The 23,083-nt window shown below is 45.2% G+C and overlaps 1 protein-coding gene across 1 annotated transcript in view; it reads right to left on the reverse strand.

Annotated features, from left to right (window-relative positions):
• GRID2IP (Grid2 interacting protein) overlaps nucleotides 1–10,387 on the reverse strand; it is a gene marked incomplete at its 5' end in the record, with an annotated part of 106,945 nt that extends 96,558 nt beyond the window's left edge. The window contains one exon of the mRNA XM_081966004.1: nucleotides 9,803–10,387. Coding sequence (XP_081822130.1) covers nucleotides 9,803–10,387 — 585 coding nt within the window. The remainder of the gene's footprint in view (nucleotides 1–9,802) is intronic.
• Nucleotides 10,388–23,083: the final 12,696 nt, after the last annotated feature.

Raw genomic sequence — 23,083 nt, forward strand, 5'->3', positions numbered from 1 at the left:
TCCCCAAAGGCAATTCTAGCCTAGATCTTGAAAGCACAAGAGCCCTGCTCTCCCTTTAAAGCACGGGAACGTGGTTGGGACCGAAGCCCAGAGGAGAGTGGGAGATTTCAAGGTTGCTGCATCTGGAGCAAGGACTGCCTGGCACTCTTCCAGACAGTGGAGATGGGAGAAACTTTTCTTTGAAAGAGAAAATGACATCGATAGTTTCATCCCGGGAACAAGAGAAGGAGGCTTCTGCCACAGGCTGGCTCTTGGTTTGGCTCGAGAGCCCTGGACGAGCTCTGCTCCCAAGCAAAGTGTCATCCAGCCGCCTCTGATTGCTAAAGACAAGGGAGAAGAAACCTTTGGGTGGGAGAGTCTTCTGCTGCAGGCCAGCACCCAACGCTCTGCCTCAATGCAATGAGAGGAAGGGTCTGTGGAGATTCTCAGCCGTCCAGGTCCTGGGTGTCTCAAAGGGGCTTTTTCAAAAGGCAGCTGGATTGTATATTTTGTTTCCTTGGGGAAGAAGATGTTTCGCTTCTCATCCAAGAAGCTTCATCAGTTCCGACAGGGTGGTATGGCCGAAGGAAGGATTTAGAGGTGGGTTCGGCCCAGTTCAGCCGAACCAATAGTGGTATTCCGGCCTAAGTCGCAGAACCAGCAGCGACCCAGGCTGGCCACGCCCCCGAACTGGTTCCCCGGTTGCTGCCGTTGCCGCCCCCATCTTTTTTTTGAGTTCTGCACATGCGCAGAACAATTTCCATTGAACTGCGCACGCACGAAGCGCACACACGACTGAACCAGCAGTAACGCCGGCTGAAACCGGAAGGATTAGTTGTGATAGGACGGGGTTGGAAGGATCCTATTTCTTTGCAATCCTCCGGTTGTTAGTAGTCTCCCTGGAAGCTCTTGAGACCAGTTGGGGGTGAGTAGGGTGGTACGAGAACCCTAAACCCAAGGGCACAGATAAACCCCCAAGTGACCCGAAGAGCTCTCAGGGAGAGCGCTAACAACCAGAGGTCTGCAAAGAAATAGGATCCTTCCAACCTCCCCCCCCCCCCGCCCCCATGGGGTTTTTCTGGATCTCCTATTGGGTTTAGGCTTTTTTTCCTGGAAGAAGATGTTTCACTTCTCATCCAAGAAGCTTCATTGGTTCTTGCAGGATGGTGGGGGTGATGGAAGGATTAGTTCTGACAGGATGGGTTGTGTAGAAGGACCTATGGCAGTGATGGCTAACCTTTTTCCACGTGCCCACCCACCTGTGCATGCACATGTGATCCCCCCCCACATACTTGTGGACCAGTGGTGGGATACAACGGATACACGCCAGTACGGGCGTAGTGGTGCCTGCTGGGAGTACCAGGTACCGTTCCGGTACGGTGATCCAGAGGGCCCTCCCGCCTGCCCGCCCTCCTTACCTGTATTTGAGCCGATCGGGGCTTTTGCGCATGGAGCATACAGCGCCTCTGTAATGCTCCGCTGAGCAGCTGGAGCATCATGGGCAGTAAGTATGCATGCGTGAACTGCTGCAGGCATGCACGTGGTGGACGCCGGCCCTGTTGCAGTGTATCGGCATGGACACCCCCCCCCCATGCGTGTAGGGGGGGAGTTTTCACCCTCCCAAGGCTCCAGAGGCTTTCCTGAAGCCTGGGAAGGGGGGGGAAACGGCCCAATGACCCAACCGGAAGTTCAGGAACAAACTTCCGGTTGGCCCATTGGGCCTGCTTTTTAACCCTTTCTAGGCTCCGGAGGCTTTCCTGAAGCTGGGGAGGGTCAAAACGGTCTCCCCCGGCTCTCTGGAAGTCCAAAAATCAGCTGGCCAGCGCACCCATGCTGAGCTGAGGGCTGCCATGCTGGCAAGTATGGCTCCATGTGCCACCTGTTGCATGCATGCCTTAGGTTCGCCATTACGGACCTACGGCCAGATTTATCACCAAAGCTCTTCAGTCTCCTAGATAGGATAAACCCTCCGTGCAGAAAGTTCAACCGGAGTCGCATTTTACATTAAAAACAGCAGTTTTCACTGATGAAACGGGGCTCCGATTCCCCCAAGTGTTACTGATCTAAAAAGAGAAATTAACCTCTTACACGGTGATATCACAAGAAGATTCCAGTGGGGAATTGCACAATTAGAAATAATCAGGGCTTTTGAGTCTATTACTTTGGGGATTGAACAAACGCGATCGTTCCTCCATCCCACTAAGGCTGCGCTGACCGGCATGCAAAGTGCTAATTGCATTGCCACAATCTGGGCTGCCCGAGTTTCATTTATCCTGAACGTGAACAATTCCGCAACCTGCTAAAATTAATTCCATCTGTTGCATATCTGCCAGGTGACTCCCATCCACCAAAGAGGTCCTATATAGACCTCGCTTCAGCTATCAGGACCATCAGCCACGGTGTCCTTCTGTGGGGGTTTGGGTTTGGGGTCATTGCATTGCAGTGGTTCTGGTCTTTTCTCAGCGGTCAGTTCTAGCGGGGAGGAGAAGAGGTTGGCGCAGTGGCTACTCGCCTGTGGGCTGCCACAGGGGCAAATCCTCTGCCTACTTCTATTTAGCACATACATGAAGACTCTGGGAGAGGCCATCCAAGAATTTGAGGCCTGGCATCATCAATATGCTTAGAACCAAATAAGAGAGTTGGGAAGGGGCCTTGGAGGTCTTCTAGTCCAACCCCCTGCTCAGGCAGGAAACCCTACACCACGTCAGACAAATGGTTGTCCAATCTCTTCGTAAAAACCTCCAGAGCACCCACAGTCTCAGGAGGCAAGTTGTTCCACTGATTAATTGGTCTAATTGTCAGGAAATTTCTCTTTAGTTCTAGGTTGCTTCTCTCCTTGATTAGTTTCCACCCATTGCTTCTTGTTCTGCTTTCTGGTGCTTTGGAGAATAAATTAACCTCTTCCTTGTGGCAACTCCTTAGATATTGGAATATTGCTATCATGCCACCCTTAGCCCTTCTTTTCTTCTCATCCCTGCCAAGCCCAGGCTGGCAATGCAGCTGAAGTTCTTCCATTGCCTGGAAAACGTGATGCTCTCTTCCTCTCTCTTCTCACACCCTCACACAAATGGCACTCTAGATACCCAGGTGGTAGTTTGGAATCTGCTCAGCTAATCTGCATGCAATCTGGTCCAAAAGCAAAGCGCTTCCTAAGAGAACAGATTAGTTACTAATACTGTTAGGCTGGAAAGAGAAGTGGGGTGGGGGAATTGCAACCGATCTGTCCCAGACTCCCAGGGGATTTGTGCAGGATATCCTGCCCCTGATGAATGAATGTCCCTTTTGATCACAGCACAGAGGCTGAAAGGCAGAGGGTTTAACATGAGCACCAAGAATAGAGAGAAGCTGCAACTCCTCCAGACGTTGACTTATTATTAAAAACAATAGTTACACATATACATAAACCCTACTCAGCATGCAAGAAGTTACAGATTAACAGAGTTGGAAGGGACTTCGTAGGTCATCTAGTCCAGCTCTCCGCACAACCAGGAGACCCTACACCATTTCCGCCAGATGTCAGTCCAGTCTCTTCTTGAAAGTCTCAAGTGATGAAGCTCCCACAACTTCTGAAGGCAACTTCTGTTCCATGGGTTGATTGCTCTCATTGTCAAAAAATTCCTCCTTATTTCCAGGTTGAATCTCTCCTTGGTCAGTTTCCATCCATTATTCCTTGCCTGGCCTTCAAGTGCTTTGGAGAATAGCTTGACCCCCTCCTCTCTGTTGCAGCCACTCAAATATTGGAAGACTGCTATCGTGTCTCCCCTGGTCCTTCTCTTCACTAGACTAGCCATGCCCAGTTCCTGCAACCGTTCATCGTATGTTTTAGCCTCCAGTCCCCTCATCATCCTGGTTGCTCTTCTCTGCACTTTTTCTAGAATCTTAACATCTTTTTTATAGTGTGTGACCAAAACTGGATGCAGTATTTAGGTGTGGTCTTACTAAGGCTTTATAGAGTGGTATTAGTACCTCCCTTGATCTTGATTGTATCCCTCTGTTAATGCAACATCAGCCTCCCTGATAGTCTTAAAACAGAAATAAATATGAGACAGACATCAGTGAGGCAGAGGAACAGTTGGAGCCTGTTCCCAGTGTGCGCATGCGCAGAGTTGCCAGACAAAGGGAACAGCTAAAGAACAGGGGTCGACTTGGGAATAAGGCCATAGGTGGACAATGAACGGCCCCTCCCAGAGGAAATAAAAGAGGAGCGGAAGGGGAGTGGAGTTTGCAGGAGACAATTAGTTCTCTTAATTGGTTCATGACTCTTCAAGACTCCTTGCCAAGTTTTGCAGATGTCGGCCTGGCAGCTCTCCAAGCCAGATAAGGTCTGTGACTGTAAATCCTCCCTTGAAAGACTTTGCTGGATGTGAAGGAACAGAATTCACAGTCAATTAATAAAAGGGATTTTTGGGACAAGGAGTTTGCTTCATGCTCTTGGGAAGCCTCGGTCAGAACAGGTGGTTGAGACCCACGGGGAGGGAGGTGGAGGCAGGGACTGGCAAGAAGCTGTGGGCTGCCCTCCTCAGCTTGTTCATCATCAAAGTCAGGCTTCCCAGATGCCAGCCTTACTAAGATCTCCTGCCAGCCAAGGAGCTGACAGGGTGCCCAAGCACCTGTGCTACCCAGACAGCTTGCAGGGTAGGGGGTGCTGCCTGTGGCTTGCTACTCTACTGTATGATTCGGAACAGGAAGAAAGAACTATTGGGGTCTCTTAGGTTGCCAATCAATAAAACCTAATTTTAATACAATTGTAGGAGATGACTAGGCTGAGCTTGAGGGAGGGGTCAAACACATCATCTGTCTTGAGTCTTTTCCCGCCCACAAGAGATCTAAGTCCAGCCCACTGTGAATTCCTGTAATACAATACAATAGCAGAGTTGGAAGGGACCTTGGAGGTCTTCTAGTCCAACCCCCTGCCTAGGCAGGAAACTCTATACCGTTTCAGACGGTATTTGGCAATTCCTTATTGCCAAATTGCTTTAACCATTAATAGTTCAGATTCTTTTAGAGAGCTTAAGCTTGTAATGTACTCATTTGAACTGCCTGGATCTCCTGATTTCCCTGGCGCTTGACAATAATAATCTATTAATAAGACTTTGTAAGAAAATACTGTCAGGTATGTAATTTGCTTGCATTTTTAACTTATGCAGCTTCCCTCACTTTATGCCAGGGTTACATTTCTGTGGAAAAAATAAAGTGTGGCACTGAATCCTGTGGGAAAATGAGATTTTGGGCAGTGGGGAGCTGGCTTGCGCCAATTTGAGTGAGTTGATTGCAACAATTGGGGGGGATTTTGCAAGAGGCTTAAGAGCAGAGAGGAGCCCCAATGCCTGGCCCAACCATCCGCTGTTCTGTGGCTGGTAGTGTGGCAGCAGCCACGTCGCTGGCAAAGCCAGTTCTCAAATTTTAGCAGCACACCGTTAGTTGCAGGGAGATGATGTCAGATGTTGTGATTCAAACACACTGATAAACACATTTAGAGCCTGATTCCTAAGCCCTCTATTACTCAAAACACCTTCTCCGTCTTTCCGCCAGCTGTGTTTCTAATGTGGGTGGTTGTTTACTTATTTATGAAATGTGTAATGTGCCTGACTCCCAAGACTTTGTTATTGGAGCAAACTGTCAGCCCTCCCTCAGCTTGCACTTCTAAGTAAAAACGATCCTCAGCTCCAGTTGTTGCAAAAGGTAGAGTTTTATTAGACGTCAGCAGAGGTGGGTTCCTACCGGTTCGGACCGGTTCGGACGAGTAGATAGTAACTCAGCCTGCCATACCCCTGAACCAGTTCTCTCGGTGGCGCCGCCATCTTGATTTTCAGTTCTGCGTATGCGCAAAACAATCTTCATTTTAAAAATGTAATTTGTCCCCCTTTTCTAAAGCTGTGTGAATGCGCAGACCTTTTTAAGTGCCAATGCACAGGTGCAGAATGCCCGTGTGGTGAACCGGCACCAATGCTAGTAGCAGCCCACCCCTGGACGTCACGTGAACTGCAGTAAAGCCAAGGCAGAATTGAAATTTGCGTGCCAATTTTTTTAGTGAAAACTTTTCCCCCTTAGGCAGGAGTACCCAACCTGTGGGTTCAGCCCACTGCTATGGCCTATTTGCAACGGGGCCGTGTGAGTGGCGGGCCAGCCTCACTTGTGTTCGTAGCAGGCACAGGTTCCCCCCCCCTCACACAAATGAAGCTGAGTCCGTGTGCAATTACCCCTCACACAAAACTATCCCCTCTTATTCCCCCCCCCCCATGCTGGGCCACCAACCCAGAAAGGTTGAGGGATGCTGCCCTTAGGCACGCCCCATTGCAGCCCCCTCTCCCTCCATCGTGCAATCAATCTTCAAGATGCTTTTGAAATGGCCCCTCGGATTGTAAGCTGCATTCTTCTCATCCCACGGCGACCTTGGAGTGCTGTCTCAGAGAGGCATCTTCACTTTTGTAACTTTCACATCTCCCCCCCCCCCCAACGATACTCCCCAACACGCCCTTCTCACCCTCCCCTCAGGGTGCCTGGCAGACGGGTACCCAACATCAGGCGTGAGGTGGCAGTTCTGACACAAAGAAAGAGAGAGAATGCATAAAGTGGCACTCCACATTTTATCTGTTCTGTTGCCTTTAGTAGATTCATCCAGGTTAAACGCTCATCCTAGGACTGAGAAGGTTTCACCAGCTTTGGCACAATGTTACATTATATTATCATACAGAATAGAGTCGGATGGGACCTTGGAGATCTTCTAGTCCAACCCATTGCTCAAGAAGGAGGCCCTATACCATTCCAGAAAAGTGGCTGTCCAGTCTCGTCTTAAAGTTCTGGTGGCAAGCAGTTCCATTGGTTAATTATCCTCCCTGTTAAGAAGTTTCTCCTTAGTTCTAGGTTGCTTCTCTCCTTCATTAGTTTCCATCCGTTGTTTCTTGTTTTGCTTCAGGTGCTTTGGAGAATAATTTGGCTCTCTCTTCTTTGTGGCAACCCCTCAAATATTGGAAGACGGCTATCATGTCTCCCCTGGTCCTTCTTTTCTCTAGACTAGACATATCCAATCCCTGCAACCATTCTTTATATGTTTTAGTCTCCAGGCCTTTGATCACCATCAACAGATAAATGCTCTTCTCTGGACTTTTTCTAAAGTTTCAATGTCTTTTTTTGTAATGTGGTGACAAAAACTTGATGCAGTATTCCAGGTGTGGCCTTTAGTACTTAAAGCACTGTTTTTTTAAAGCAGTGGTATGGCCAGGTTTCATTCTAGCGCAAGAGAACGTACTCCTTTTCGTTTTCATTGTTGGTTGAAGAATATGTAGATCAGGGGTGTCCAAACTTGGGAACTTTAAGACTTGTGGACTTCAACTCCCAGAAGTTGAAGTCCACAAGTCTTAAAGTTCCCAAGTTTGGACACCTCTGATGTAGATGGACATTTGAACCCTATATTAATAGGAGTAGCTACCAAACACACAGAAATAGGCGGCATGACGGACAATTACAACAACTGTATCACACAATGGGCAGAAAAGGGGTTTGGCAGAAAGACGTCTTGGACTATTTCTAGATGTTTGGTAGAAATTGGCTTTGCCAGATCAAATTTGCAAAATAGCCATCCTTTCTCAGAGAAAGCCCATTCTTGGATGAAATGCTGGGCATAATAGCAAATAAAATAAAGTATATTTGCATAAAGCAAGGGAAATTTGCAGGGATTTCCTGTGTCAGCCATTTCTAGACTTAGCGTTGTAATAAGCATGCACCAAAGTAACCCTCAGTCTGAAATTAAAAGATTAAATTCCATGGGCAAATTGTCTCATTGATTTCTATGGTGGTTCTCATCATGGTTATCTCAAACAGAATGTGGTCCCACAGTAAAGACCTTCACACTAAATTAAAGTTGTTGTTTTTTCTGCTTCTGGTGCATTTCCTCTGCAAGGCCATAAAAATAAATTGCTCCTAAATAAAACTGCATTTATTTATTTTTTTGCATTCAGTCGGGAACAGTTTTATAAATTGTGACATAACCTAGTTGGCTTTACTTCATCTTACAGGGGCAAAAAAGGGGAGGGGGGAATCAAGAATGGAATGGAGTGGAGTGGGGTGTAGTGGAGCAGAGTGGAACGGAACGAAACAAACAGAATAGAATAGAGAATCAAGAATGGAGTGGAGTGGAGTGGAGTGGAGTGGAGTGGAGTGGAGTAGAGTAGAGTAGAGTAGAGTAGAGTAGAGTAGAGTAGAGTAGAGTAGAGTAGAGTAGAGTAGAGTAGAGTAGAGTAGAGTAGAGTAGAGTAGAGTAGAGTAGAATAGAATAGAATAGAATAGAACAGAAAATCAGGAATGGAATGGAATAGAATAGAAAATCAGGAATGGAATAGAATAGAATAGCAAAGAATAGAATCGCAAAGAATAGAATAGCAAAGAATCGAATAGCAAAGAATAGAATAGCAAAGAGTAGAATAGAGAATCAGGAATGGAATGGAATAGAATAGAATAGAATAGAATAGAATAGAATAGAATAGAATAGAATAGAATAGCAAAGAATAGAATAGCAAAGAATAGAATAGCAAAGAATAGAATAGCAAAGAATAGAATAGAAAATCAGGAATGGAATGGAATAGAATGGAATAGAATAGAATAGAATAGAATAGAATAGCAAAGAATAGAATAGAATAGAATAGAATAGCAAAGAATAGAATAGCAAAGAATAGAATAGCAAAGAATAGAATAGAAAATCAGGAATGGAATGGAATAGAATGGAATAGAATAGAATAGAATAGAATAGAATAGAATAGCAAAGAATAGAATAGCAAAGAATAGAATAGAAAATCAGGAATGGAATGGAATAGAATGGAATAGAATAGAATAGAATAGCAAAGAATAGAATAGCAAAGAATAGAATAGCAAAGAATAGAATAGAAAATCAGGAATGGAATGGAATAGAATAGAATAGAATAGAATAGAATAGAATAGAATAGAATAGAATAGAATAGAATAGAATAGAATAGAATAGAATAGCAAAGAATAGAATAGCAAAGAATAGAATAGAAAATCAGGAATGGAATGGAATAGAATGGAATAGAATAGAATAGAATAGAATAGAATAGAATAGAATAGCAAAGAATAGAATAAAATAGAATAGCAAAGAATAGAATAGCAAAGAATAGAATAGAAAATCAGGAATGGAATGGAATAGAATGGAATAGAATAGAATAGAATAGCAAAGAACAGAATAGAGAATCAGGAATGGATTGGACTGGAGTGGATTGGATTGGATTGGATTGGAATGGAGTAGAGTAGAGTAGAGTAGAGTAGAGTAGAGTAGAATTGAATAGAAATAATAAAAATGGGATGGAAATAGAATAACTGGAGCCTGTTCCTGATGTGCGCATGCACAGAGCTGCCAGGAGAAGGGAACAGTTAAGGAACAAGGGCCGACCCTGGAGTAAGGCCACAGGTGGACGGTAAAAGGCTCTTCCCATAGGGAATAAAGAGGAGCGAAAGGGGAGTGGAGTTTGCAGGAGACAATTTGTTCGCTTAATTAGTGTGAAGATTTGTTCGTGACTCCCAGAGACTCCTTGCCAAGTATTTTCTTGTACAGCGTTGTGTTTGGAAGATTTCAGCCTGGCCGCTTTCCAAGCCTGATAAGCTCTGTGGATGTAAATTCCCCCTTGAAAGACTGTTTGCTGGGACTTTGCTGGATGTGAATGAGAAGAACTCACATTAGCTTAATAAAAAGGAGTTTTATCGGGACAAAGAGTCTGCTTTGTGATTTTGTGATGCCTAAGTCAGAACGGTGAGAAGCTTTCGGTCCTGATCCCTGCTGTCCCACATCCCGTCCCAGACATCACTTTGGACTTACCTTTTTGCTGAACTCCCGAGCTTTCTGCCTCCTTTCCTGATGCACGGCGTCTGCGCTCCGGATAAACTCCTCCACGCTGCTGCTAGCCCACCGCCGGAGCCGCCCCAGCCGCAGCAGTCCCAGGCTGAGACCTGCATCCCCGCAGGGTCTCATCGCAGCCGCCGCATCTTCATAACGCCAGACGTAAATGCCATCGACTTCCAGGATGTAATCGCCCGCTTTGATGCCCGCTTTGGCAGCCGGTGAGTCCTGAGCCACACTCTCCACCTGCACGGGGTCGCTTTCGTGGCAGGTCAAGGTGAAGCCAAAGTGTGCCTGTGGCCCCGGGGGGAGGTCCACCTTCTGGAGGCGGGAGACCACGCCGATGCTTGGGGGGATGTTCTCACACTGCCTGGCCAGGATCGCCAGGGCCTCGGCGTTCATGGCGGAAACAGGCTGCCCCTCGATCTCCAAAATCTGGTCTCCGGGCTGGAGGCCAGCTACATGGGCGCTGCTGCCTTCCTCCACAGCCACGATGTAGCAGGGACCGTTCCCACGGATCCTAAAGCCAAACTCCTCCGGCCATCCAGCATTGGTGGCAGGCATGGCTGTAACGGAAAAGGGGGACACATCAGCCATTCACCCCCTCCATGCAAAAGAACAGCGGCTGATTGCCATGCACGCTATATCAGGGGTCTCCAGCCTTGGCAACTCTAAGGCCTGTGGACCAACTCCCAGAATTCCCCAGCCAGTATATCATCTAGGTATACTAGATCAGGGGTCTCCAACCTTGGCAACTTTAAGACTTGTGGACTTCAACGCCCAGAGAGGAACTCTGGGAGTTGAAATCCACAAGTCTTAAAGTTGTCAAGGTAGGAGACGCCTGATACATTAAAACTTGCTTTGCCACTCCCCCCCCCCCCCATGGCATCTCTCGATCTCACCCTCCTTTTGTTGTCCCCACCTCAATGCATTCCCTTGTTCCTTTGTCCATCCCCCCCACCCACGGAATTCTCTTGTTCCTCCCACTGCAGTGGCCTCGCAAGATTTTGGGCTGGCAAAACAAAATGGCCCCACCTCTGGCATCCCATCTCCAGGAGGGGAAGGAGAGCCTGTTTGAGTTTTATCTTAGTCACAAGTAACACTGCATTAGGGGAGCCCCTTGGCGGTGGGGTGCAGAGCCTGGGCCTCTGTTTCTCTGTGTCATATAATATATTTGGGCATATACATAATTTTGTATTTGTTTGTTTCTTTGTTTGTTTATTTATTCTGTCATGTTTATGTAGTGTATATTGGAGGTGGTGGCCCTTTGAGAGCTGTATGCAACAAAACTTCATTGTAATGTACGCCGATTAGTGTACATTCAAAGTGACAATAAAGTTTATTTATTCCGTTCCGTTCCATTCCTATTGTTTCTATTCCATTGCATATTTTCTACTCCACTCCACTCCACTCTATTCTGAATTCTAGTCTATTCTATTTTATTTTATTCTATTCTATTCTGAATTCTATTCTATTCTACTCCACTCTACTCTACTCCACTCCACTCCACTCCACTCCACTCTATTCTGAATTCTATTCTACTCTATTCTGAATTCTATTCTATTCTATTCTATTCTATTCTATTCTATTCTATTCTCTAGCAGCACCATCAGTGACATGGACATTATAATTGATGAATCAAACATGGGGAACCAAAAAAGCTGATACAATCCTAGGTTGCATTAACAGAGGGATATCAATATCCTTCCCCCAGGAGTGGGGAGGGAATGAGGATTTTGCAGTATCTTTCCCCTGCCACGCCCACCAAGCCACGCCCACAGAACCCGTAGTGACAAAAAATGAATTTCACCACTGACTAGAGGCGAACATTATAACAGTGTTCCAATATTTGAGGGGCTGCCACAAGGAAGAGGGTTTCAATCTATTCTCCAAAGCACATTTGGGCAAGACAAGAAGCAATGGATGGAAGCTAATCAAAAAAAGAACCAACTTAGAGCTAAGGAGAAATTTCCTGACAGTGAGAACAATCAATCAAAGGAAAAAGTTGTTGGTGCCCCATCACCGGAGGTTTATAAGAAGAGACTGGACAGCCATTTATCTTAAATAGATACTTAGAAGAAATCTTCTACCTAGGGATGAGAGAGAGTGACAGCTCCAAAATCTCCAGGGGGTTTTGTGCCTAAGGTGGGATGGTAACTCACAGCAATTTGGTTTCTAGCCTAGTATCTTAAACTCAAGCCCCCCAAATGGCTCTTGGGTACCCCTCAGAAGGCAGATCGTTTGCAAAGGACAAATGAGTTAGACTTCTGAAACAAGAATTCCTTAGCAGTTTTGGAGCATAGGAAGATCAGGGCTTCTTATTCCTCCAGATGGGTAAATTCTTTGTTGTAAGAATGCCTATCTTCTTTTTAATAGTTGCTTTGTTTTGGCCTCTTTTATAGCAGAGGAGGGCAGCACTAGGAGAATGAAGGCTGCCAATATGGGGATAATGGGCGGCTGACTCTTTGGTCTGCCCGTTTTATACTTTTTGGAGGTTTTAAAAGTAGGGATGGGAGCAGATGCCCCCCCAATCTGCACCAAAAGGCTCTAGTATCATGGAGTCCACAGTCATTGACTGCTAATTCTGTCTCTTTTCTTTCCTTTCCTATTACCCCTGTTACCCCTTCTTCTTTCCTCTCCTTTTCCTCTTCTTCCTCCTTCTCTTCTTTCTCTTCTTCCTTTTCATTTTTTCCTCCCCCTCCTCCCCACTCCTCCTCCTCCTCCTCCTCCTCCTCCTCCTCCTCCTCCTCCTCCTCCTCCTCCTCCTCCTCCTCCTCCTCCTCCTCCTCCTCCTCCTCCTCCTCCTCCTCCTCCTCTTCTTCTTCTTCTTCTTCTTCTTCTTCTTCTTCTTCTTCTTCTTCTTCTTCTTCTTCTTCTTCTTCCATGTAAACATTTTTAGGACAGTCCTCCCTACAAAAATGAAGTAGACTATCACTTCATCTTATGCCATAATACTGGAAGTGTTAGTCTCGAAGGTGCCACAGGCTCTTTTAACATTTATAGATAGCCTTGACTGATGTTCTCCCACCTAACCTTCGCACTTCCAAGTATAGCTGTTTACTTGCAGGATCTTGCAGCTAATTGAGAAGTTCTTTTCTGTGTCCTGCTTCCTTCTCATTGACGCAGGGTTTTTTTTTTTTTTTCAGTGAAGCTTATCACAGCATTCGTGGCTCTTTGTGATAGCTCGATAAATTTGTTGATTCCCAAGAAATGCAAGAAACGGAAGGATATTTTCACTCCATTCCATGGAAACTGCTCAAAAAATAAAAGGAAAGCCATTTCTGGTCTCGCAATTTGGCTATTTCATGACTTGATTCCTCTCTCACTTTTGAATCCAAAAGATTCTTAAAGAGAGTGGTTTAATATGATTGGGGATGGGGCCCTCTCGGGCAGTTTTCTGCTTTCATTGGCCTTGTGTTGCTTGTTCTGGGATGGCACACAACTCCCAAAAGCCCCTGTTCCCACCCACCAGAACAGCCCAAGAAAACAATGCCTTAGAGGTTATAACAGATTAACAGAGTGGAAGGGACCTTGTAGGTCATCTAGCTGGAGTCCAGTCTCTTCTTGAAAGCTTCCAGTGATGAAGGTCTCACATCTTCTGAAGGCAAGTCCTTCCATTGAATATAGAATAACAGAGTTGGAAGGGACCTTATAGGTCATCTAGTCCAACCCACTGCCCAAACAGGAGATCCTACACCATTTCTGACTGATGGCAGTCCAGTCTCTTCTTCAAAGCTTCCAGTGATTAAGGTCTCACAACTTCTGAAGGCAACTTCTGTTCCATGGGTTGATTTTAAAAATATGTTTAGTAGTACAGCTGTAGTAACAGAACCTGGCAAATCTGGAGATGCTTCCCCCTCTTTCTCTCGACCTTCATTGCTGAGGGGCCTGTCCGAGATGGTGACTCTAATTATTTTCTTGGCCTGGGCTCAAACCATCCTCGTATGATTGTTGCTTTGTCTGCAACTCTTCCACCTGTCCTTCGATATCTATGTGACACCTTCAAGAGTGGAAAGCAGCCCAGGATCTGAGCAAATTCTTGGCCATGGATGCTGCACCGGATCTTAGCCCAAAGGCAGGGGTGGGTTCCTGCCAGTTCTAACCTCTTCTATAGAAGAGGTTCCACAAATCTACAGTGCCATTTAGAACTGGTTCCAGCTCCCTCCCCCGTCCCGTCCACACATCATCAAGATGAAGAGCGAGAGGAGGAATTCTGGGAGTTGAAATCCACAAGTCTTAAAGCTGCCAAGTTTGAACACCCCTGGTTTTTTTTTTTCTAAAGGGTTATGGGTGCAAGGGTCTTGTAACTTGACAGCTTTAAGACTTGTGTGCTTCAAATGCCAGAGTTCCTGAGCCAACATTTTGGTTGCTAAGCAAGAGCGTTGTTAAGTGAGTTTTACCACATTTTACAAGTTGGCCACTCCCACCCAGTCACATGGCTAGCAAGCCACTCCCACAAAGCAGGCCACACCTACAGAAGAGGTTCTAAAAAAAATTTGAAACCCACCACTGCCCAAAGGCCAAGCTCCATGACAATCGAAGGTCCCTTCTGTGAGGGACGGCTTCCACTGTGTGCTTGTAGAGAAACAACCCATGAAAAATTGACCATACAAAGCACCATAACCCTGGGGTGGCTCTGCATAGATGCCTCGACCCCAAAGTCGGGATCCCTGGCTCTTTCCCCACATGTGTCATGTGTGAACAATCATGCACATTAAGGGAAAGATACGCATCACCTATCTTACAATTCCATTTGAAGACACACGAAAGTTAGAATATTTCGGACATGGGATGCAACCCCCGGAAAAATACAGCATCCTTCACATAATCCTCCAAGGAAAGATTGAAGGCAAATGAGGTCCAGGCAGAAGAAGAACATCAGGGCTTCGAAATCTAAGGGGAATGGTTTGGACAAAACTTAGCAGCATTTTTTCGTGTGGCTGTTGATAAAAACAGGATTGCCAGCAAGATCGCATCCGATGGTGGATATGGCACAAGAAGAAGTACACAAATTGTCATCACTCAGGAATTCAAAGACTGAGGTCTCTCCACACTCCTAGGCATTTCTCATGTTTTTTCAACTTTGGCTCCCATGGGCAGCTTCTCCCCTGCCCCAAAGCTCAGCTTTATTCCAGAAAAAAAGCCTTTACATGAGGTAGGCTTTTAGGCCACTATCCTGCCTCTTCTCTCATGTGGGTATCAAAATCAACAGAGACATTTGCACAAATTGGACAGGAGGACTAAATGCCCAGACGTCACTTTCTTGCCTGCCTCAAAATGGATTTTCCTGCTTAGTCAGGTAAATCAAGTCCTGCTCTCATGTTGTGGACACATTTCAAGGAAATATTTCCATGACAGGAAGGACAGGCTGGCATATTGACGCTCACGGAAGGCTTTGAATTGTAACTGGAATGGCAGGCTGCAGCCCTTGTAGGGGACTTCCTATCTGAAGCAGGGAAACGGGACTCAAAGCCAAAGTCTCAGAGCACCAGCAATACAGGCCAGCAAATTAATAATAGTGATAGTCAAATAAATGTGGTACAATGATAATAATGTATACAAATATATTTGATTTGATAATATGTGATTCTATATAAATTGTAAGTGATGACTATGGATGCACAAAAACCTTGTAACCAATCGACACACTGTATGTAATTGAAGATGGCTTTATGTTTTAGGTTTTGTTTGTCTATGTATGTCTAAAAATAAAAACTTTTAAAAATTAATAATGCCAGGGGAGGGGGCTCCAGTATTTAGGAAGGAGGGGAGAGAGGGAATCAGAAATTTGAAGGAGGAATGTAAGACAATACACCTTCCTGCTACAAAGAGGGATTTGATGGGTGAAACGTGACTCTTGATTATCTTGCAAAGGGGAGTTTATGCTTGATTAAAAGATGATCCAATTCTGAAATCTCAGGAACAAGGTCACTTTGAAAGTGCAGAGAAGAGCAACAAAGACGATATGGGGATGGTGGCTAAAACATATAAAGAACGGTTGCAGGAACTGGGTATGTTTAGTTTAATGAAAAGAAGGATTAGGGGAGACACGATAGCAGTGTTCCAATATCTCAGGGGCTGCCACAAAGAAGAGGGAGTCAAACTATTCTCCGAGGCATCTGAGGGCAGGACAAGAAGCAATGGGTGGAAACTAATCAAGGAGAGAAGCAACTTAGAACTGAGGAGAAATTTCCTGACAGAACAATTAATCAGTGGAACCGCTTGCCTCCAGAAGTTGTGAATGCCCCAACACTGGAAGTCTTTAAGAAGATGTTGGATAGCCATCTGTCTGAAACGGTATAGGGTTTCCTGCCTAGGCAGGGGGTTGGACTAGAAGACCTCCAAGGTCCCTTCCAACTCTGCTATTGTATTGTATTATTCTTCTGCTTCTCCTCCTTCCTATTACCTATCTCCTTTTCTACTGTAGAAAGTTAGCACCCACCCCATTCCTAGAAGAATGAAATATTCTAGGAAATATTAAAAAGGCAGAATATTTCCCCTAAAAGAAAAAGAAAATATTAAAGGAAACAGAAACAAAAGATCCCAGCTCCCTGTCCCCAGCAGCCTATCTACAAAACAAAAGACCTCCAGCTCCAGGATGATGGCATTATCTTTCAGGGCAAAGTTACAGTATTTCAGCCACAATAGGAAATTGCCCTTCATTACAACACCCAGCAAGACTCAACCAACCCTGGGACACAGACAACCTCAGCTATGACTGCATAGCCCCTGGGAGTCTGACAACCAATAGGATACATTTCTTGCATATGAACAGGAAGCTCAAGGGCAAGGCCCAAGAGAGGTTATAAAAATACCCCCCTCCCCACTCCATGTGTTCAGCTGTACTCCATTAAACCATCCTTCCAAGCAGTCTCCATGTTTCCAGTGTTTTTCTTCCCACTTTTTCCCAACATTTCTTCCAACACTACTTTTGGCTATAACTTTGTTGCTTGTATCTTTACGATTTATATTGCTTTATTTAGTCTCCTAGTATGATTTATATTGATTGCTTTTTTAGTACCCTGTGACTATCATTAAGTGTTGTATTTTATGATTCATGATGAATGTATGATGATTGTGATCATGATTGATCACTTATATCTTTATGTACACCGAGAGCTCGTACGCCGAAGACGAATTCCTTGTGTGTCCAACCACACTTGGCCAATAAAGAATTCTATGAAGGATGGCAGAAATGAAACAAAGCATAAAACTCTACAATTGGAAGGACCACAGAGTCAACCTGTCTCCTTCTCTGCCTCTGGAGACCCTCATGCCCAACAAGATACAACTGGCCCCTGACAGACTAAGTTGCATGTTGATGGGCACATGCATCTGACGAAGGTATCTGACATTTGGTCCTCCAGGATCTTCTTCAGCTGAGAAAATCATCATCCATCAGTTACTTTTCTGCACTTGAAACAGGCAATGGCCAGGATTGAACCCCTGCAGGCTAACACAACGGATCTGCAAGTTTTGTTTCATTTATAAATGTGTTCAACAGCCGAAGTCATTAATCAGATTTTCATGAATAATCATTGTTTTGATGCAAGGAGCAAGATTTGTTTTTCAGAAAACAGCGAAGTGGGGAGGAGGCATCTCTTCCACACTAATTGGACAGTAATTCTCATCTTACAAAAAAAAACAGTCTAATTTAAAATCTGTCATCCAATTAATTAGGAACGCTGATTTAACCAGCTACATTTATTTTCCCCCATTATTGCAGTTTGGGCCAATTTGGGTTGGGAGGGGGAGTAATCCTCGGAACGCAACAGCTATTGGGGAGGCTCAGCAGTCTTTCAGTCAGAATAGAACTGGAAGGGATCTTTGAGGTCTTCTAGTCCAGCCCCCTGCTCAAGCAGGAGGCCCTATACCATTTCAGACATATGATTTTCCAAACACTTCTTAAAAACCTCCCGTGATGAAGCACCCACAACTTCTGAAGGCAACTTCTGTCCCGCTGGTTAATTGTTCTCGCTATTAGGAAGTTTCTCCTTATTTCCAGGTTGGTTCTCTCCTTGATTAGTTCCCATCCATTGTTTCTTGTCCTGCCTTCTGGTGCTTTTGAAAGTAAATTGACCCCCTCCTCTTTGTGGCAGCCCCTCAAACACTGAAATGCTGTATCATGTCTACCCTAGTCCTTTTTTTAGACTAGTGAAACCAAAATCCTGCAACCATTCTTCATATGTTTTAGTCTCCAGGCCTCTAATCATCTTAGTTCAGGGGTGTCCAAACTTGGGAACTTTAAGACTTGTGGACTTCAACTCCCAGAATTCCCCAGCCAGCTATGCTGGCTGGGGAATTCTGGGAGCTGAAGTCCACAAGTCTTAAAGTTCCCAAGTTTGGACACCCCTGTCTTAGTTGCTCTTCTTTGCACTTTTTTTCCCAAAGTCTCAACAGTTTGTTTGTTTTTTGCAGTATGGTCACCAAAATTGGTTGCAGTATTCAACTGTGGTCTTACTAGAGCTTTATAAAGCGGTACTAATACGTCACATGGTTTTGATTCTATTCTTCTGTTTATACAGCCTTCAGCACAGGGGTGTCCATCCTTGACAACTTGGGAATTCTGGGAGTTGAAGCCCACAAGTCTTAACGTTGTCAAGATTGAAGATCCCTGCTTCAGCACGTTTCTCACCAGGACATGGTGTTTCTCCTTTTGCCCTAGAGCTAAAACTGAAATCTGGGGACCAGATTACAAAATTATAATCTGAAATCTACACTGCTATCTTTAATGGTTAGTTTTTTAGTATTTGGTATTATGGTGTTATAGTCAGGTATGAGGCTGATTTTTACCATAGAAGCCTGGGAATCTCAAGAGATTTGGGATCATGCATATCTAATACATTCACACATGCACAGACCCACACTTAGCACATTGGCAGGAAGCAGCTAGAAGAACAAAAGCAATGGGAGGAATTGTGCAGTAGTCCTTGATTTATGACTGCAACTGAGCCCAAAATTTCTATTACTAAGCGGGACATTTGTTAAGTGAATTTTGCTCCATTATACGATCTTTCTTCCCACAGTTATTAAGTGAATCACTGCAGTTGTTAAATAAGGAACACAATTGTTAAGTGAATCTGGTTTCCCCATTGATTTTGCTTGTCAGAAGGAAGCAAAGGGGGATCTCAGGACCCCCCAGGGACACTGCGACGGTCGTAAATGTGAGTCAGTTGCCAAGTGTCAGACTCTTTTTTTTTTATAAAAAGGTTTTTTTTATTTTTTATTTTCAAAACAAACACAACATATCCTCCTTTACATACTGTAGAAAGTGTATCAGTTGGTTACAAAAAGGCTTTCGTGCATCTCTTCCACAGTCAACAAACATAATTCCTATTAACTCAAATATTTTAACTCAGATATTTATACGTTACCATCATCATACCTCCATTTTCATTTGACTATAATTGTTTAAACGTCCTTCATCATAAAATATACCAAGATTTAATACATAACGACATACTGGCATTTCATTTACTATTTCTAAAATCCTCCAATAACACTGAATCCTTATGTCCTATTCTAGCTAAACAGCCATAATATTTAATAACAAAGTTTTGTTTGTTTGTTTCATCCTGATTGTTATCATTATCCCTCCTTTATTTAACTATATCCTGTATCATAACATTTTCCCCCCTAATAATCAAAACAACTAAATTTAACTTAGTTCTTTTTTATTAACCTTTATATATAACAAAAAAAAATCTAATCTTCCTTTTATAGAGGGAGGAGCCGAAGTCGCGATGATACAACATGCAATCTCAATGCTCTGAGATCGCAGTTGACACTTTTGCCACTGGGTGGTCCAAACGGACCTAAACCGTCCCGAAGAGACAGTGAACAATGTCAGACTCTTGATCACATGACCAGGGGGATGCTGCAATCTTCCTAAGTGTGAAAAACTGTCATAAATCAATTTTTTGTGCCATTGTAACTCAGAACGGTCGCTAAACGAAATGCAAATGTTGTAAATTGACGACTACCTGTACACTCCTTTGCAAAATGGTGTCTCCACCCAAAGAGCCATCAGAGCAGCCCTCCTGCACATGTCCCAAACAAAACTGTGTAAGTCCACTGACAAAATTCTTCGGCAACTTCTGCTCATTTCAAGACGGCTGTGCAAGATTGCAGCCTTTGGGCCAAATCTGTCTCCACAGAACCCAAAACTGAAAACCTGACCCGCTCTCTTGCCAGGCCCCCGAAATGCTAAAAAAGAGGCTATTACACTCCAATAATCAACAGGTGTTTCAAAACAATGTATGTGAATAGAGCCTCTTCTTGGTTTTCAATTTACCCTTCTTTGGACAAAACCAAGTAGCTCTAAAAGTGACTCTTGCTTGTGTGGGGGGCATCTTCCCCTTAGCACAGTGGTCCCCAACCCCCAAGCCACTGAACCACCACTACCATCCATGGCCTATTTGCAATCAGGCCATGTGGCCAGCATGCACACGCACGCGCTTGCAGCTCAACTTGCATGCACAGTGGCTGGCGTGCATGTGCATGTGTGTGCAATTCAACTTGCAGTTGAGCTGCATGTGCCTGCATGCCACTCACATGAGTCGAGCTGCACTTACACGGCCCAGTTTCCTTCAATTCCCCCCCCCCAACAGCTGGACCCGCTGCCTTAGCACACTTTCAATGCCTGGCAGGAGAAATGAGGACGAATTTAATTCGTTCATCCAGGATAAGAGTCACACGGTCAACAACTACATCCCAACCTGGATCAAGCTTCCTCCATGAAAAGTAGGGTAGGGTAGGGTAGGATAACAGAATAGAACAGAACAAAACAGAACAGAACAGGAATAGAATAGGTTCTTTATTGGCCAAGTGTGATTGGACACACAAGGAATTTGTCTTCTGCTTAACCTCTATTTAACTTCTAGACACAGAATCCCAGTAGGGTATGGCTATCTGATGAGAGCTAAATAGCTTGAAATAGATCTATACTAGTCTCCCTTTATTTCTTTGTCAAGAAAACATAAATTCAACACAAAAATGCAAAAGCGACTGCCTGCAAAGGCTCCTGGATTGGGGCTGAAAGAAGTCCCATAATTGGGTAGACCAAGTTGTCCTGATAGACCGGTCTCACCAGAAAAAAAACACATAATCTCTCCCCTGGTATAGCTGACAAAGCCAGGAGAGTCTGTGGCTTAGAGGTTAAATACATCTACCTAATATGTAAGCAGCCCAGGTTCGAATCCCAGAAGGGTATGGCTAGCTGATGAGAGCTGAATAGCTTGAAATACATCTAGTCTCCCTTTATTTCTTTGTCGATAACACATACATTTAACACAAAAATAGTTTGTTGCAAAAGTGACTGCCTGTGAGGGCTCCTGGATTGGGGCTGAAAGGCAAAAGTGGGAGCAGTATGCTCCTCGTCCCATATTTGGGTAGACCAGGTTGCCTTGATAGACTGGTCCCACTAGGGAAAAAAACCACTTGGCTTCTTAGAGCTTAAGAGGCTGGAAGGGAGCATTCCAGCCCTCTTCCTGCCTGAGACTGGACACCTGGATCGCTAAGGTGCATCAGGAGGCTGGAATCTCCTTGAGCGATGAAGGTCCTCTTTCAGCCCCAAAGCATCTCCAGAGCTTAGCCATAAATGGCATTTTTATCTGCCTGCTCTTCAGCAGTTTTGCACACAGAAGATCCGCGGGGCAGCTTCTTACAAGACCACATTGCCAGGTGGATAACTCAACGATGTACACACAGTCCTCCTCATTTAGTGACTGGTCACCGTTATGAAGGTGATGAAAAAGTAACTTTATGACTCAAGTTTCGGTCAAGCAAACTAAACACAGACACTGTTTTGCTCAGTGACCACTTCTCTTAACGACAAAGTGGCCGGTCACAACTGCGGTCGTTAAACGTGGACAACCTGTAGCGCCAAGTGCCAGAACCTCAGCAGGCGGCAGTACCTGGCTAGCCTCCGCAGCCAAGCTGGATCAAGACTGGCTAGGCGGACAAGCTCGGCAGGAAGTCGCAAGGAGCCAATTTCCAGTTGCCGAGAAAATGATACAGATGAAGACTTCAAGGAGACGAAGGTGGAAAAGTCCAATTTGGAAAGACCCGGTCTGCCAAGCGTTTCTCTCCCCTCACCCCCCTCACCCTTTGAAAGCTTACTTGTTTCCCGTAAGGCCAAACAGCACCAGCGACTGGGAAGGAGCTCTCCGGCAGAGCTTCGGCGCTCCTGGATCAGTTACAGACCCATGGGGCAAGCGACTGAGTTTCCATGGCAAATGCTCTCCAGGGCAGTAACTTAATAGGGCCATCCTTTGCAGCCCAGCCTAGGCAGGGAGAAGCAAGCTTGGCCTGGGCTGGATGGGCAGCAGAGCAGAGGGATTAAGAAGTTCAGCAACTGAGAGAGAGAGAGATGGAGGTGCTGCTCCCTTGCACACTCACTGTGGGCTGTGCCTTATAAACAGTTCATGAGGATTGTAGTGGTACAGAATTGTGATGGCCAGAAGCTTCCAAAGTGAGTGAGACATGGAGCCACCTGACTGGCCCCTTCCAACTCAAAGCTAATCTCCAGCGCTGAAGGGCAGAGCTGACCATCCCATCCGCCCACTGCAGGTCAGTTCGCAGCCAGGCACGAGTAGGGTTACCACATGTCTGGCAAGAGGACATATACTCTGTTAAGTCCTCATGCCCTCCATCCAGTAGACATGGCTTAAAATCAAATACAGGTAGTCCTCGACTTACTAGTCTGTTCAAAGTTACAACGGCACTGAAAAAACGTGACTTATGACTTTTTCACACCAGGGGTGGGTTCCTGCCAGTTCTAACCTCTTCTATAGAAGAGGTTCCACAAATCTACAGAACCGTTTAGAACCGGTTCCAGCTCCCTCCCCCCGCCCATCCGCACATCATCAAGATGAAGAGCGAGAGGAGGAATTCTGGGAATTGAAGTCCACAAGTCTTAAAGCTGTCAAGTTTGAACACCCCTGGGTTTTTTTTTTTCTAAAGGGTTAGGGGTGCAAGGGTCTTGTAACTTGACAGCTTTAAGACTTGCGTGCTTCAAATTGCAGAGTTTCTGAGCCAACATTTTGGTTGCTAAGCAAGAGCGTTGTTAAGTGAGTATCACCACGTTTTACAAGTTGGCCATGCCCACCCAGTCACATCGCTGGCAAGCCACTCCTACCCAGTCACATGGCCAGCAAGCCACTCCCACAAAGCAGGCCACGCCTACAGAAGAGGTTCTAAAAAAAATTGAAACCCACCACTGTTTCACACTTAAGACCACTGCATCATCTCCAAGTCACG

The sequence above is a fragment of the Natrix helvetica genome (assembly GCF_964273705.1).
Source record: "Natrix helvetica genome assembly, chromosome: 13".
Classification (NCBI taxonomy): Eukaryota; Metazoa; Chordata; class Lepidosauria; order Squamata; family Natricidae; genus Natrix; species Natrix helvetica.